At 47.5% G+C, this 16,775-nt stretch overlaps 1 protein-coding gene across 2 annotated transcripts; it reads left to right on the forward strand.

Moving 5' to 3' along the window:
* Positions 1–53: 53 nt before the first annotated feature.
* On the forward strand, positions 54–16,531 carry LOC114869644 (neuronal migration protein doublecortin-like). 2 transcript variants are annotated; one of them, XM_029174038.3, is made up of 7 exons: positions 54–187; positions 2,073–2,499; positions 4,408–4,748; positions 10,949–11,051; positions 12,085–12,174; positions 13,659–13,756; positions 13,864–16,531. In XM_029174038.3, exons 2-7 carry the CDS (start codon positions 2,136–2,138, stop codon positions 13,918–13,920), a joined length of 1,053 nt encoding a protein of 350 aa, XP_029029871.1. In that variant the 5' UTR covers positions 54–187; positions 2,073–2,135; the 3' UTR covers positions 13,921–16,531. The 2 variants fall into 2 exon arrangements, with proteins under 2 accessions (XP_029029871.1, XP_055370675.1); XM_055514700.1 differs by lacking the exon at positions 54–187 and adding an exon at positions 337–358.
* The last annotated feature ends 244 nt before the right edge of the window (positions 16,532–16,775 follow it).

The raw sequence follows: 16,775 nt of genomic DNA on the forward strand, positions 1-16,775 counted from the left end.
GGTCCGCTGCTCGTTGGCTTTAGGACCCAGTGGCGGCGCGAGCGAGGCAGGCGGCAGCCCGGCGCTCAGACTGAGGCAGACAAAGGCGAGGGGGAGAGACGGCGCACCGCTATCCTGCAGCAAAGACGCGCGCGCTCACATCCGCTCCCCCACACGCGCTCCCTTCACTCCGCAAGCAGCGACGCAGGTGAGTCCGCTCTCTGCCCGCACAGACTTCCCCGATCGGGGAGGAAAGAGCGGCGTGACAGCTCGTGCGCGGACCGGGCACGTTGAGACGACATCGGAGGCATTTCTGTGCGTAAAGGAGGGATTTGGAGGTTTTTGCGGTTGTGCGTAAGAGCAGGTGGATCGCGAATAGGTGTGCGCACCCAACCCAACCCCCCCTTTTTCATAAAGCAAAACTTGCTTTTTATGCCGCTGCCATCTGCTTTAATTGTGTCCACGCTCATCCTTCATGAATAAGGAGTGTAACGTCATGTAACTTTTTTCTTCCTTTTTCCCGGCTTTGAAAGTGTTTCTGCGTGGCGTGCGCTGATGGATGGACTCTGTGTGTGGAGGACTGAGGAGTGCAGTCACCGGGGTGATGTGTGGGTGGCTTAGTCAAGAACGCACAACTGACCAGAAATATCAGTGATTGCACGCGGTGATACTGCAGTGCTGCTCACTAGTCAGTGCAGGCTCAGTTTGACAGAGCATGGTGCTGATTTATGCTGGGTGGTGTTAAAAGCAGTCATAAAGAGGTGATGATCGTGTCCAGAATGTAACGTTATAGGGCTTCGTGCTGGAAATCTCTCATAGTGCCGTGGCTGTGACTTAAAATGGCCAGTGACAAGCTGGTCTTAATGGACCGGTGCTGGAGAATAGGCCGGCTGCAGCAGGAGCAGCGACGGTGATGTCACTGTGAAGGCAGGCACCCTGCCGGAGACAATGGACCGTCCCGGCGGATGCTCCGCTGGGGAAGGGTCACAGTCAGCTCAGCCCATTAGCGCAGCAGATGGGGCTGAAACCTGGCCTTTGTCAGCTGAGCGGCGCCCAGGCCACACGAGACCCACCCCGGTCGCTGGGCCGGTGATAAAAAGCCCAGCGGCAGGGCACAGCCAGGGGTTAGCGGGGCCTTGGAGAGCTCGGCCACATGGATGGGTGGCGGCAGCGGGCTTCCTTCCATTCTGTTTGAATGGCCTCCGATTTGAAGGATTTCTCCTCTGGATTGCTGTGCGTGCCTGAGTAGCGCAAAGGGGCTTTGTACATGCATGAGTTAGAGGAGGAATGTTTGAAATGGTCCTTTATTGATTTTGTTGCTTAAAACTAAATGGATGAAATACACATTAGAGCCTCACAAGGGTTTTCTTTTAGACTTTTTAATACAGAAATAGAAACAGGACCTGTGGTTTGAAAGCGCTTTAACACATTGTACTGTCTTAATAACGTTAGGTCCAAGTCAAGGACTAAAATTCCACTTGTAAATTTGTGCAGGTCGCTCCTATCAAATACTCGAACACCGAAAAAAGAACACGTGCATGAATAAGGACATTATGTGAGTGGAGCAGCTTCAGGACTGGCCGCATGATCTGTTTGTGAGTGGGCGGTTATGGGTATTCGTACTGTATGGGCGTGTATCAGGTTTTGGAGGCCGTTTGTAGATTAGTGATGTACTCAGGCTTCTTTACTGTGGCACTGTCTCTGCCCACTGCTCCAATGAGTCCATCACTTCAGTTCACTCATCTGCTACAGCCACTAAACCCCCTAAAAGACAGTATAAATGTGCCTTTGGGCCATTTATACATGATGTGTCACAGCTCAGGCTTGATGTGTCACATCAAGCCTGAGCTGAGGAGACACTGACCTGTAATGTCATACTGATTCATACAATAAAAGTTATCAGTCAGACAGAAATGACTATTATTAGCAAAATGATTATAATTTACCAGACCCCGAGTGACTAATCACACTTAATATGGGCCCTAATTAATGGGTACTTAACCAGGAGACCCTGGGCTTTTCCTGGTTGCGTTAGCATGATTGCTCTGTTCCACTGTGACCCACTGGAACGCTCTCCTATGCTCTTATTCCAGACTCCCCGGAGCTGGTCACCCACCGCCGCACATCCGTCCCAGCCACGCCAACTTCCGGTCGCCATGGAGCTAGACTTTGGACATTTTGACGAGCGGGACAAGTCGTCCCGGGCCTCGCGGGGCGGGCGCATGAACGGGCTGCCGAGTCCCACCCACAGCGCCCACTGCAGCTTCTACCGCACGCGCACCCTGCAGGCCCTCACCAGCGAGAAGAAGGCCAAGAAGGTGCGCTTCTACCGCAACGGCGACCGCTACTTCAAGGGCATCGTGTACGCCGTGGCCAACGATCGCTTCCGCACCTTCGACGCCCTCCTGGCGGACCTCACGCGCTCGCTGTCCGACCACATCAACCTGCCGCAGGGCGTGCGCTTCATCTTCACTATCGATGGCATGCGCAAGATCTCGACCCTGGACGAGCTGGAGGAGGGTAAGGGTTCGAGTCGGCCCCTTTGGCTGAGACGATTTAGCAGCGTAACATTTCCAGTTTTCTGAGATTAGAAGTCTTATCTGTCCAGTCTAGACTGTAATCTCTTATATGATGTATCAACCTTTAATCTGAAGGGTTTCTTTGGGACAGTGCTGTGTCATGGTCCCTTTTGCCAGTTTTGAAAGGCTGATTTTCTTCAGACAAAACTAATGTGACTCCATGTACTGAAAGATTTACAAAAACACCTCACTGGCAAAATATTTCCCTTCTATATTTGTCTCATGTTACTCATAATAAATTGCATTTGGTGATTCAGTTCTTAAAGATTTCCCGCTGACAGAGCTGAAAGCAGATCTTCTGTGTTTCTCCTAATGGTCTCAGAGGTCTCAGGTTGGGGATGATAGCTTAGACTCGCAGACATGTCTGTGCAGCTCAGCATGGGATCAATGGTTCAGAGGAAGCCTCCGAACGCAGTCTGAGAGAGTCTTTTATGTCTCAGTCACAATAAGTAGAAATCATAATTAAAACAGCACTTTTTTAAATTTTGATTTACAGTGAAAGAAATGATTTAGTGCTGTTTTACAGCGTGATATACAAGTATGTGATACGTTTACAGCTTAGTGTTGTTCTTACTTGGTGCTGCCTGGTAGACAGAGAAGTCAATGGGTTCATGAGCAGCATCATGTTCTGTCGTTCCAGTTTGTCTGACGGATGATCAGAAGAGGTGATTTATGTGCTCACACATTCTTATTGTGTTGTCCCAGAGATGCGTTTGAAGCCATTTTGGAAACTGAAAAAAGTCAGACTCATGCAGTGGCCTGAGAAGACCTCTACTGAAATGCAGCAATGATGATGATGATGATGATGCTGTTACTTGAGTTTGGGATAAAGCCACCAGATAAACGGCAGCTTAATTTGTCCAAAACGAGATGATCATCTTTGCTACTTGAGCTGCTTAGCAAAGATAGGAGTGTGTGTGTGTGTGTGTGTGTGTGTGTGTGTGTGTGTGTGTGTGTGTGTGTGTGTGTGTGTGTGTGTGTGTGTGTGTGGCTGGTTGCAGTGAAGCAGGGTCTGCACAGCAGTGGGTGGGGGCATTTTATTCCACTTCCTCTGGCGGGTTATAATTAATTGCTCAATCTTCTCCGCAGAGTGTAATCCCGTCTTGTGCCTTTGTCTTTTCCTAAATTTCTCCACATTTCGCCTAATTGTTGCCTTCTGGATCTCTCTTTTGCCAAAATAGTCTCCCCATCTCTCCATCAACACCCCAAGATCACACAAAACCAGTGAAGCTGATGGTATAGAGCAATTTTTAAGTCCTGCTTTAATATCAATAAAAGGATATTTGTTCCTAAACAATCAGGGGAAAACACGCTTTAAGCTAAAAGCACAGCAGGTTCTTAAAGTGTCTGCACCTTATTGTTCTGCCATCAGCGTGTGATGTGAAGTGCAGGCATTGCTGGACGGATCCGCGCTCAGAGCTCACAGGAGCTTCAGCTCTTCTCCTCTGCCTCGACACCAGACAAAGACGTGCGAGCGCGAGCTGCTTTGCATCACAATTCATGATCACGCCACAACAGCGCAGCGCACTTCAGGTGTCGCTCATTCATCACGGGTTCCCTCACAGGAATACTCATCGCTTATATAGTTTAGATTCCAAAGTACTGCAGCTTCTGTTTCCATCCTCACGTGGGATTTTGGGAACTGCTTTTGTAAATCACAAAAACCAACATAATACCATGATTCCCAGTGGATCAAAACCAGATTCTTCAGTAGCTTTTCCTGAAATAATCCCAAAACTCCAAGTCAGGTTTTCTTTCTCAGCAGCTTCTCTGATTGTTAAATGTAGCATTTAATAGCCTCTATCTTATAATTCCAGTTCCACTAACTCGTTTTTCTCTGCTGTCTCAGGCGAAAGCTACGTCTGCGCGTCCGAGAACTTCTACAAGAAGGTCGACTACACCAAGAACGTGAACCCCAACTGGTCTGTGAACGTGAAGGCCTCGGCGAGCCAGAAGAGCATGCAGTCCTTGGCGGCCAAGGCCGCCGGCGAGTCCCGGGAGACCAAGGACTTTGTGCGGCCCAAGCTCGTGACGGTGATGCGCAGCGGCGTGAAGCCGCGCAAAGCCGTGCGCGTCCTGCTGAACAAGAAGACGGCGCACTCCTTCGAGCAGGTGCTCACCGACATCACGGAGGCCATTAAGCTCGAAAGCGGCGTGGTCAAGAGGATCTACACGCTCGACGGCAAACAGGTACGCCCACGGACCCTCTCACCTCATCTCAGCATTTTCAGGAAGGAGACTTCAGCTCATAGACAGTCGCTGCGAGGCAAAAGGTCACCGGGTCACATATGAAACTGTCTGCAGTTAATGTTTAATGTGGAAAGCGGTGCCCAGCATGCGAGCAGGGCTGCACAATGAGGAGATGAGTGGCCGGGAATGAGGATAATTCAGCATTCATTCAACCACCCACACCCAGGCAGGTACCAGGATCAAAGCGAAGCCGCAGACAGATGCGAGAGGGAGAAAAGATAAAACAGCAACGCGTTCCCTTAAGTTAATCCTGCAGCACAATGAGAATAAAATGCCATTGTCTGCTCCTATACCCTCAGTCAACAGAGCATGAGAACGTTCCGCATCCATGAGAAAAAGCCTCTGCACACACTGACCTTTATTGTCTGACGTCTCTGTTCTGACTTCAGGATGACACAGCGCCTTTTCCTGTCCAGCGCAGGTCATTGGTTTGCTCTCACGCCCTTTGTTGTGCAGTTTTGTTGGTCCATGGGTATTTCTGATTCCGAAAAGCTTGAAAGCCTTGCACCCATTATGGCTAAACCCTTTATTATTATTTGATCATATTGTGCCAATAATTACTCTATGAAGGATGGTGCATGATGATTTTTAGAGGTTTAGAGAAAGTGTTTAATCTGGTGAGTCTAGAAAATAAAATGTTACTAAGCAGTTGCTTTAGTTGCATGTTACATATGTGTGCAGTGGCCAAACAAAGGCAACGTGTCCTGAGTAACCTTGACTAAGTTATTGAATCCTTTAGCTGCTGTAGCCTGGCAGAATTTAGGGCAATGAAATCCCCCTGAGAAGACGCTGCAGAGGAAATGATCACAAAATACAGTGTGCTGGTAATACAATTTATTCCTATTGAAGATAATGAGATACTCAATTTGTACTTCTAAATTCCTAAAAGGACACTCGATGCTGTTCATTTGTTCGTTTTATTCTGTGAGCGGCCATCATGCAGGGTCACAATCATGGAAGGATGTGGGAGTGAAGTCCTAAAAGGAACAGGCCGTGGATGAGGATGCCGCAATATTCATAAAATGCTTATTTCCTATGAGCTTTGCTCTCGATCATTAAAGGCTTAAAGATGACTGCGTGGATCACATACCTGCTCTTGTCAGACTCCTGCCAGTCGCTGTGCATTAGCAGAGGCGTGGATGAGGCCCAAGCCTCACAGCATGTGTGGATCAGAATGTGGACATCTGTTCCTCAGTCCTCACTTTGATATGGTTAAATGTTCACTAATCCTTTTCCTGTATTATTCATTACAGATGGACTAGGGATCATGGCCTGCTGAGCCTGTTTAGATGCTGTACTTCTGCAGTTCCTCCCTTTTCCTCTGTATTAATAAGGAGCGATCGCATGCGGGAGGGAGGGGAGGTGCGCTGAAGTGATAGATGGGGGAATTTGATTTAAATGCTTTCTCCCAGGGGTGCTGTCTGCTTGCCCCAGGTCTCGTGCTGCTTCTCCTACAGAAACACTTGCTGAGATATTTGGCGGCTTATAGGATGTTTTATACTTCATGCTTTGTGTATTTATGGATGTGGTTTCCTGTTTGTGGCTCAATCTCTCTATGAATTGTCTGCAGAGTCGTACATTTTTAATCACGATGACACAATGACTCTAATAGCCACCACATGGTGGTTTTCCCAATCAGTGCATATTGATTGTAGCGTCATCACTGCAGCGATAGATGGATTGCTTCATAATTACTGTCCATTGATCCTATGAGGGAGACTGGTTCATTGCAATGCACGGGTGAGACGTGCTGCACACATCATTGTGGCGTCTTTGTGTGCTGAGGCACACTGCAGCTGCTCCGTGGTGGAGGTGATATGGTAGAAGCAATATTGATGCAGTGCCCGCCCCTCCCTGACTCTGCGCCGATCCTCCTCTTCCCATTCCATTGCGATAGCTGCTGGGACCGGTCGCTAGGCAACCACATCCCAGGCACAAAGAGAGCCCAGCTGGTGTGGACTGGTCTGTCAGATACCACATCCTGTAGTGGGTGTGAGAGTTTACCATCAATGCAAGCCTTTGGTTTTGGAAATCAGTCGTCATGATTCTTCACTGTACCTTCATTGCTGGGTGCGAGTGGGGAAACGTGACCGCACTCATTTATTGGGTCGGTTCCGATTAAAAGGCGCTTGGAGTCGTGCTCGCCAGTATGTTTTTTAGACGGCTACTCCCCGCGCAGGTTTTTTCCTGCTCTCCCTCAGGCCTGTGCAGACAGTAACGACAGCCTGCCCTTGTCTCTTTGTCAGTGTTGTGAATAAAATCACTCCCATTTTCCCCTCAAATTCTGCTGCTTTTCACTTGGACCAGGAAGGGTGGGGCCAGCCGGCTCAGGACTCATTTTCCATTCACGGAGCAAATTAGGAGCGTTTTATTTTTGCTGATGGGGAGTAATTACTTCTTGTGCCAGGAAAGTACATTTCTTGATTTGCCCTCACTACTACACATTAAATCATGTAGTGTCGGCTTAATTGCTGGCAACCATTTTGTGTTCGTTCCTCTGTCATAGACGTTCCTGCGAAGGCAAATAGCTCCGATTTGCATTTGAGATGATCTGAACTGCACTTTGGGAGGGTTTTTGTCTAATTAATGTTAAATATGTCATTGTTGAACATGTCGAAGGAACATTGTGTGCGGTTCTATTTGTGTGTTGGCGAGTCCAAAGAAGCCTTTATATGACCTAAGAGCTTCTTCTGGGTTTAAAATAAAGCATTCCCAATCCTTCTTACAATGCATTTGTCAACAAAGAGACATATAATGAACGGGAGAGGAGCTTAAAACATGCTTCCAGCACAAGGTCACACTTTTATTTTCGGGGGAACAAAAGATTCCAAATTCGCTTTAATAGTTAATAACTCGTGGCAAGAAAATTGTCACAGAATATGAGATGGATCCGTGCACAGGTTCAGAGCTTCTTAACGACGAAAATACATCCACTAATAGGGAAGAAAAGCCTGCTTTTCTCTGGTTATCAGTGCTCTGCAGTCTGCCCGCTCTCTGCCATGCTGCAGAAGCAGTTGTCATGGCAATAAGCTGCGCTGTGATGGATCCAGCCCGTGACAATGGCTGTAATACGCTGAGTGTGCTCTTTACGCGGGCTCTTACCTGGTCGCCGGCCGTTCCTCAGCCGCCAACACAGTTCACTCCCGCCGCGTTTGGCACGCGCGCACTTGCTCACGCGCCGGCTTTGTGCTGACAGACGGGCGTGGACCTGGCCAAGAAGCGTCTCTGGCGGGCGCGGAGGCGCACGTGCGCTCCCGCACCAACCGAACGCCGCATCCGCACGCGAGCGTGACCCGGGGGGACGAGGAGGAGGCGCACGTGAACAATCCTGAGGCCACGTCAGTCAGTCAGGAAAGCCTGCTTCCTCGGGGTCGGGGGGGGGTGCAACAACCAGGCACCAGCTGGGACCCATGACGGTGCAGTTATTGCTGTCTAACTGGCCCACGTGTGCAACAGCACTAGCATCCGGGCAAAGCGCACGTGCACCAAGGTCACAGACAGGTCAGACAGACACCGCTTCTAGTGAAACACTCATTAAATCTCGATTTCATCCGTTGGATAGTGGATTCTTTAAAGCAGTTGTCTTGAGTTGAACGATGTTTTTGAATGTTTTCTAGTCAGTGCAAAGGTTCTGATATTGATCCAGTCTGAGCTACAGGAAAGAAGATGTTGTGGGAGGTTTCCCCATGGGTTGCGGTCTCTCCGCTGTCTCTTTTGTTTTTGTGTTTTTATATTTCAGTTTCTACACTGAAAAAGACACCATTTTCATAGATGTGAATGTTTTTGTCACACTGTCATAAGCAAATCAGAGGTTCCTCCTCTGTGTGTCAGAGTGATGCAGATTATTGTTTCCTGTTAGATTTCATTCAGTGCTCTGCACATTTGTTGACTCAATACCTCTAAGCCATTAATCAGAAGTACCTATTAGATGAACCACCCACATCCTCACTTAACACAGGGCTAGAGAGCAGTCGATTCAGTTGATGCTGTTGCTCAAAGGTTGAGCTGAAGCGGCGACGGCTGCACCTGCCTCAAAAACCAAAGGCGCAGTTACTATGTTTTCTGCTGCTTCACATGAATCATTAAAGGATTCAACTAGTGCCACGCATTAACAGAAACCATGATGATGAATGATGGTAAATACTGCTCTTCACCACGTGATTCTCATCACACTAAATAAATGGCAGGTTTGTCAGAGTTGTTGTTAGTTTCTGGATCCCTGCTTCGCTGGTGGTGGTGTTGGTGGGTTTTTTTTAAGGGGGGGGGGGGTCATGTGGTCTTGACAGCTGGTGAAGCAGAGATTAGGGGCAGGCTTGGTGGTACAGAGGGCGGGGGGCACCTGAAGTCTGGAAGGAGCCAGTATATCAAAAAATGACTTTTCCCAGCGATCACATATATTAATATTCACACAAAATAAATAAATAACGCAAAATAAATGTGCCATATGAAAGATCATTGAGGGTGAGTGGCATCTCGTCATGTCATCCCGTCCCTCCCTAGATACTGTTGCCAGGTGGGTCTGTTGGTGCAGCTGACTGACCTTTATGGAATAAAGAGGATGCTTCTCGTATCCGAACGCTTCCGTTGCTGCAGCCACGTTTCAAAGCCACTCTGGCATTTCTCTTGATCTGATTCCATGCAAAGCAGAGCGACATTTCCAGGAACTCTAGACAGACGTCGAATGCTTGGTTACACTGTCTCCCCGTTTTGAGGTGGAAAAAAAAAACCTTGTCATGATTTGGGAGACAGTGCACACAGACATCAGATGGTGCATGACAGAAGTACATGTGTTGTCTATGAGCTGTATTTAGTAGGTGGCAAAGCTCTCAAATCTCTCCAGATTGGATTTTTTTTCCGTAGGCGATAGCGAGGGAAAGACACCAAACTCTACATTTCACTGATCTGGGCCATTTTCCGTCTATTTTCAGGCACAGACACAAAAAGAGAGAAAGTTGCCTTTGCGGTGATTCACGCTTCCAATCATGTTGTTTAAACTCATGCAACACTTTTGTCCTGAGGTGTTTCCCCCATGAGGTTGGTGACTGGATGCACAGAGGCTGCCTGTGACGTAAGCAGAACCCAGCTGAGAGCTCCGTCTCTCTGTTTCTAACCGTAGATTAGCGTCTTCTGGATAAACACGTTTATCCCTTAAATCAGCTCTGCTCCTAAAGCTATTAGAGCAGGGACCTTCTGCCCCGTCCCAACTTATTTCCTTCTCAACAGTTTAACCTAATGAAAGTAACGTGTATCTAATCTCCTAATAATGGACACAAGAAAACCCCAAATGTGCATCTAGTAAATTAGCCCTGGCTCTAAAACCAATTACATGCTGATCCCTGGAGTCAAACCACCATCGTTCCACCTCAGGGGGAATCTGTCGAACTTTTATCCAGGGAATCCTGTGGGAGGCAGAGAGGTACAGCTGTTGGGTTGGATGCCACGCCACCGAGTCACCACCACACGCTTTTAGCTTGTCTAGCAGGGTAGAGGACCAGCGCGGCAGCTGCTGGGGTGGGGTGAGCCCAAATTATCTGCAGCTCATAGTTTGGATGTGTATCACAAAGGGAAACCAGGAGGGACCTCGACTATCGCCCGGTAAAAGATCATCCTTCAGGCCACAGATCTTAGATAAACCTGCACAAAGAGGCGAAAGTCCCTCAAGGCCCCAAAATTTGCTCAACTAAACTGACAGTTATTTACATTCAAGTCGCCTTGAGCCGGTACTTTACGGGGATTTCTGAGCAGGTGCTGGAAGTCCGACAAACTGACAGTGACGCTTGCACCAGGAAAGAGAATCAAATAGGGAGCGAGGGCTAATGCAGCTTTTATCCTGGACGGCTCTAACAGGCGTGTCGAGCTGGAAGCAGGGCCTGTATAATGGGGAGCAGAAGAGAAGGTGTGGCCCAAAGACATCTGTCCACTAAATAGCCCATAGTGAGTCAGCAGCTGCTAGAGAGTCAAGAGTCCCTGGGGACGAAAGTAAATCATTTTAAGGCTGAAGCTGAAGTCTCTTTTTAGCTGGTACCTACTAAAAGTCAAACCCTTTTGGCCGCTGAGGAGAGTTTCTTAATTATTCATAATGTTTAAGCGTCATTGATGCTCGTGTTCTAATGTGTAGCTCCCACTGCGTGTGTTCACAGGTTACCTGCCTGCAGGATTTCTTCGGTGACGATGACGTCTTCATCGCATGTGGACCAGAGAAGTTTCGCTACGCCCAGGACGACTTCTCCCTGGATGAGAACGGTGAGCGGCCGCTGTCTGTTATTGAATGCAGGTTTTATGCAGATGTGCATCCTCGTATTGTATTTTTGTGAATTACGTTAGATTCGCACACCAAGCTTTTAGTCACTGAGTTTGTTGCTGCCGACAGCAGGGAAAGGAAGCACAGAGCAACATCAGCCATTATTTCTGTCTGGTGACAGGTTTAGGTCAGCTGATCTACTGGTGCTGATGCTGAGGGAAAATGTGAACCCACTGAGCTTCTCTCGAAGTTTGAACACGTAACTGTTCCAACTTTTTGTGTTTCATTTGCCATCATGCTCCCTTAGTCCCTTCTCCTGCTCCTTTTTCTCTTTTATTACTGTTTACTCCCCCATGGAACAAAAGGAACTTGTTTCGTTTAGCCTGTGACGTCCTTGGGGCAATTCTAAACAAAATGGCAGAATTGGCCTCAGTGGAGTGAGGAGGCGGCAGCTCTGTCTTCAATGCTTCACATGTATTCATATCATTCAAGCTTTGGATTAATAGCATCAAACTACATTTTAATCTGTGTGGGTCCTTTTTCATGCTAAATGCAAGACTATGCAGATGGACACACGTGTACCTGCGCTTCTTTAAGCATCTTATTGAAACCCCTGAGTCGGCTGGACGAGCTGCCAGTCTGAGGCGTCGTCAAAGGCACCTCGCAAACAGTCGCACACGAGCAGTCGCACGCCTGTTTGCAGTAGTGTGTGAAGGTTAAGAGAGAGGAGACAGACGTGGAGCGATCCCAGGAGACGGAGGGAGGACAGATAGTATAATTAGCATCAAAAGTGGAAGAGAGGAGGGAGGGGCGGAGAAGAGAGAGTCTGGCAGCACAAACAGAGAAAAACGTCTGGAGTCTGTCTACCCTGATTAATACAGTGACCCAGAATGTACTGCATGCACTTAGCTGCATATACAGACCAATACTGTACAGCAACATGGACTGGAGGAGAAGAATTCAGTCATACAGTTTGTAGTCATGTAGTGTTTCAGTGGCTAATAACTGTGACTTCTTTGTGCTTTTGTACCACAGAATGCCGGGTGATGAAGGGGCCCAAAGCGCAGCGCGGTGGAGCAAAGAGTCCCGGTCAGATCAAGCGCAGCAAGTCTCCCGCTGAATCGAGTGAGCCCATAAGACTGGTTTAAACTAGAGCAGATACCGACCTCAGCACGATCTACAGTATAAATCAAACGAAGGAGGGCTGGAAGATTAAAAGTGGGCCAATACCGAGGCTGGAAACTCAAACTAAACGTGTGCAGCAGTAGAGGGGCCTGCATCCCAGACAGGATGCGAACACATGCTGACCTCTGACCTCTGACGCTTGTTTAAAGTGTGACTCAGTGAATTTAGAAGCTGAACACTAAGAGTCATCTCTCAGTGAATTGAGTCTGGGTGGAGGCCAAACATCCGCTCCTTAATCAGAGCTCAACACTGTATAAAAGCATCCAGCATCTGAGAATGGGCAGTGTAAAATCCAGCCTCTGCTTCATTTAAGATGATCCACATTAATTGTAAAGAGGAAACAAAACATGAAAAATAAACAAAGACGGTGTAAACAGCTCTCAGCTATTTGTTTCACAGTCGGAGATGTTAACATTTAATAATATCCAGGAGGCAACGGAACACAATGGAGACGCTGGCGCCCGGATGCGTGAATCTTTTATGCTAACAACAGCTTACGACGCTGCAAACGCTGCTGCTCCTCTACTGTTTATATGACGTAGCTGCGCTGTTGGCCATGAAACCCGATCAGCTGCAGACGTGACGCACTGATTCATTTGGCAGCGTTTCCTCACACGTTGCTCGTTGGCCTAATAACTGACAGCGTCTCTCCGTCAGCGGTGAGACGGAGGCGCTGATCGCTTTAATCCTCTCTAAGGTAAACGTGCGCTTGATGATGAGCGTTGACAGAGTTGACATGTTCCCTGCCACTCTCAGTAAATGATGGGGGGGGGTTCCCTCACACTTGAATATTTTATTGATCGCTGATGGGGGAGGACTGGCCTTTAACACAGCAGCTGCCTGACTGACATCAGATGGCACTAAACTGCTGAGCATTAACTCAACAAGGGCAAATGGGGTCAAAGCACAGTCCATGGCTCGTCTTAGTTAACTAGACTCAGTACTGAAGGGATTCAGTGCAGTCATATACTGTAGGTAGACATGCAGAGTCTGTGTTTGTGGGCCTGTTTATGTGGTCAAACGAATCCAGTGGCACCAAGTTCATTAACAATGACGCTTTAGTCGCGTCGTGTTTTTAACATTCACTGCCATCTGGCTCGCGGCGCTTTGAACTCTTTTTCATGTCTTTTTAAGCCAAAAAAAAAGCCCCTCTTTTAAAGCATTTAAAGCCCACAACTCCATCTCAGATAAGAACAATGACCCACACAGAGCGAATCCTAGCAACGTAGCGGGACGGACGCGCAGCCCGTGAATGAGCGGTCCTGCGGCAGACAGCGTCTCCCTTCTGCTCCAGAACCAGGGTTCAGGCAGAACTTGGCCGGGGACCGGGTCCAGACAGGCCTCTGTTGCACACTCTCTCATCCGCCCACTGTTTACCTTTCTTCTTCTTCCCTCCTTCTCTCCTGCCCCCCCCCGGCCCTCAGCCAACGGGACGGGCTCTAGCAGCCAGCTCTCCACCCCGATTTCCAAGCATTCCCCCACCTCCACCCCCACCAGCCCAGGCCTCAACAACAAGCAGAAGGTACCCGCGTCTCTCCTCCTCCAGCCCTTTTCATCTTTTCAGCTTCAGTTTATCCTCCAAATCGCTCCCTTTTGGCACCTGACCCTGTTTTTCTCCCCTTCCTCCAGGACCTGTACCTGCCTTTATCTCTGGACGATGAGGATTCTCTGGGCGAATCGATGTAGACTCTCTACTCTCCTTCAACCTGCCTCCTTTTTGGCCTGAAACACAGAAGTTTTTTACCTCTGCTGCTCTCCACCTTCACTCACAGTGCCACCTGTTGTCTAGGAGAACCACTCCGTCTCTTTAAGGCCTTAGCCACCAGGGCTACGACAACATTTGCTGCTTGAGAATACCATTATTTTTCGAACTCCTTTGAACCAGCTCACTAATGTTGAGGCATATTTCTACGTGGAGCATAAGCCACTATTTGTGAAAAGGGCGCACAGGTCATCCACTCACTGATTTCACGGTGTATAAATGTCGGGCATTCTTTTAAAGGTTGCAGTCTCATTTTAGCAATTCAGTCCCACTGTTCCAAGCAGCAAATGTTTTTTTTTAGGGGCGTTAGCCAGAACCGACTCAACTTTTGTATCACTCGTATCTGTGACGTTCCTCTATGTGCTCCTGTTCCTCTGCCCCGCGGCCGATGGTGTGAAAGGGTAACACTTTGTTAAGCCAGATAGAGTCTTTCTAACGTGCTGTAAATACTGTGTATAGCTTCCCATCTTAACATCTCTGCCAAATGTCCATTGCTGTGCTTCCATAACATCGCTACGTTTCTGTTGATGATACAGGGTACGGTCAGAGCAAAGGGAGCGACCAAAATGAGGTCCTGTGTGTGAGATGCGACCCGTTTCCAATAGGTTATAGTAGGTTTTCCAAAAGAAAAGGCTTGAACATTGAAGCCGTCAAACACGTGTTAGCAATAATTAGAATTCGACCTCTCCAAAGTAAAAGCATTCCACATAGTCCCAAGGGAAAGCTTCATGTTGGTGTTTCCTCTGCTTTGACCCTCTACGTAGACAGTAGACTATACATGGTATAAACCCTCTGTGTTATAGATTTTCACAGACTGCAGTGAATGATGATGAGTCATGGATGGTTATGGGTCTTTGGGCATGTAAAAAGTTGATTTGAAGGACCTAGCAGTGCATACGTACAACCAACCAAAGGTAAAGAGCCCTTTTAAAAAGAAACAGCACACGTTCAGAACAGTTTTTTTTTGTATCAACCAAGTCAGAATAATTCTCTTTTAGTCCAGTTTATCGCTGCTTTCCCGCAGCCAGGGGTGACACGTTATTGTACAGTGTGTGACACGTTTAGGTAAAGAATAAAGGCCAAAGCCAAAGCGAAGTGTAGAGGGGGGAAAAGGCAACTTTAATACTTATAAAATATTGTGAAGGAAGCACACCCGGAGGTTTATGCATGGTACTTCTAACTAAACACATAACGTCAAGGTTTAATCATGCCCACCTGAGGCAATTAGTTTTATCAGATCGCGCGACAGTAATGGGGTTTCTCCTCTTTTGCATGGCTCAGCATAGCATTCTCAGAAGCGGGGGAGATAAAAACGTAACGCTTGTCTAAATCTGTGTGGGTTTAAAACTTTTATAAAATGTAATAATTTATATGAAGGGTGCTTGTGTAGGATTTTGCTTTTCTAGTTTGAACGTGCTCACAGGAGCTCTACAGCGTAGTACTTTTTAAAAGCCTCTGTGTGCAGCTTTCCTGCGCTACCTTTCCTTTTTGGTGTAGTCGTATCGCGCGTCGTTTGTCCCGCCACTCGATCTCCTTTATTTCAAAGAGCTTTCTCAGATTTTGCAGGGAATCAAACCTGAGAGCCTCTGAATTGGACGACACTGAAGCACAAAGCAGGGAGCTGCTTATTCGCCACTGAACAGACACTTTACTGTGTGTGAGACCACGATTAATTTCTCAATGTATTAATAAAAATGCTGCACATGTAGCGTCCTTTAAATTGATATCTATGCATTCGGATACAAGCATACTTCAAGAATCTCTTTTCCTTTCATGTAGAGAATGACCTTTTTATACATATTAGCATTACACAAAAGCAAGACTAATAGAAATCTCCATGCAGTCGATGTATCAGTATGTCTCAGAGGCGATCTGGTGCTTGGCATTCTGGGTACTGTAGGCGCTGAGGAGCTCTTTTTATCTCTAAACACTCAAGACACTATCTGGTGCTGTGAACTACACCTTTTCTCCTGCAGGGAGCGCTGCGACACCAGCACTACAGCAGGGACGCCTCACCTAAGCCAACATTTTGTACAAAGTCCCCCGTGGTTGTCATTCTCTCAGACTGTACGTTCTGCGTAACCTTACATACGGGCAATGTTCTTGTTTCCTTGATTGTTTTCTACAGCTTATTAAACCTTAACAGAAAACGTTGGTTGTCTTGTGTAAAACGGCCGCTACCGTGTAAAATGGGTGGCGCGCGCTCATCACCTACAGTGGTGCCTTTTTTTTTAGATTGTCTTTTGATAAAACAAATGAAATAGGACAATGAGCGCTTGTTTCTTTGTTCCACGTTCTGAATGAGGCCTGTCAGCACACTTGGGTTTTGTAGAGTTACAGGACACTTTATTGTGGTGTAAATACGCTCCCTGTTCCCTGTCATATCTTTGCCTTTCTCATCAAACAAATCACCTTTTTCTTGGAATTTTACAGTGTCCTTTTTAGTGGTAATTTACAATGTCACAGTGGCTTGTTTCAGTGCTTCATCCATTGTATTAACCAGTATCCTTTTTCAATTAAAACAGTCGTATTTCACCTCTGTGGTGTTGACTTCATCATTGTTTTTCTAAATGTGTGTGTGCGTGTGTGTGTGTGTGTGTGTGTGTGTGTGTGTGTGTGTGTGTGTGTGCACCACTAAATGGCAAATGTTGCTATGTTGAGGCGAATAAGCAGATATTTCCGTGAGCCAGAATGGTTATGTGCAAATTACAAAGCCCCCAGCGTCACCATGGAAACGTGGAATCTGTCTCTCACATTATCAGTGTTGGCCAGACATGTC

Source organism: Betta splendens, chromosome 14 (assembly GCF_900634795.4).
Source record: "Betta splendens chromosome 14, fBetSpl5.4, whole genome shotgun sequence".
In the NCBI taxonomy this organism is placed as follows: domain Eukaryota; kingdom Metazoa; phylum Chordata; class Actinopteri; order Anabantiformes; family Osphronemidae; genus Betta; species Betta splendens.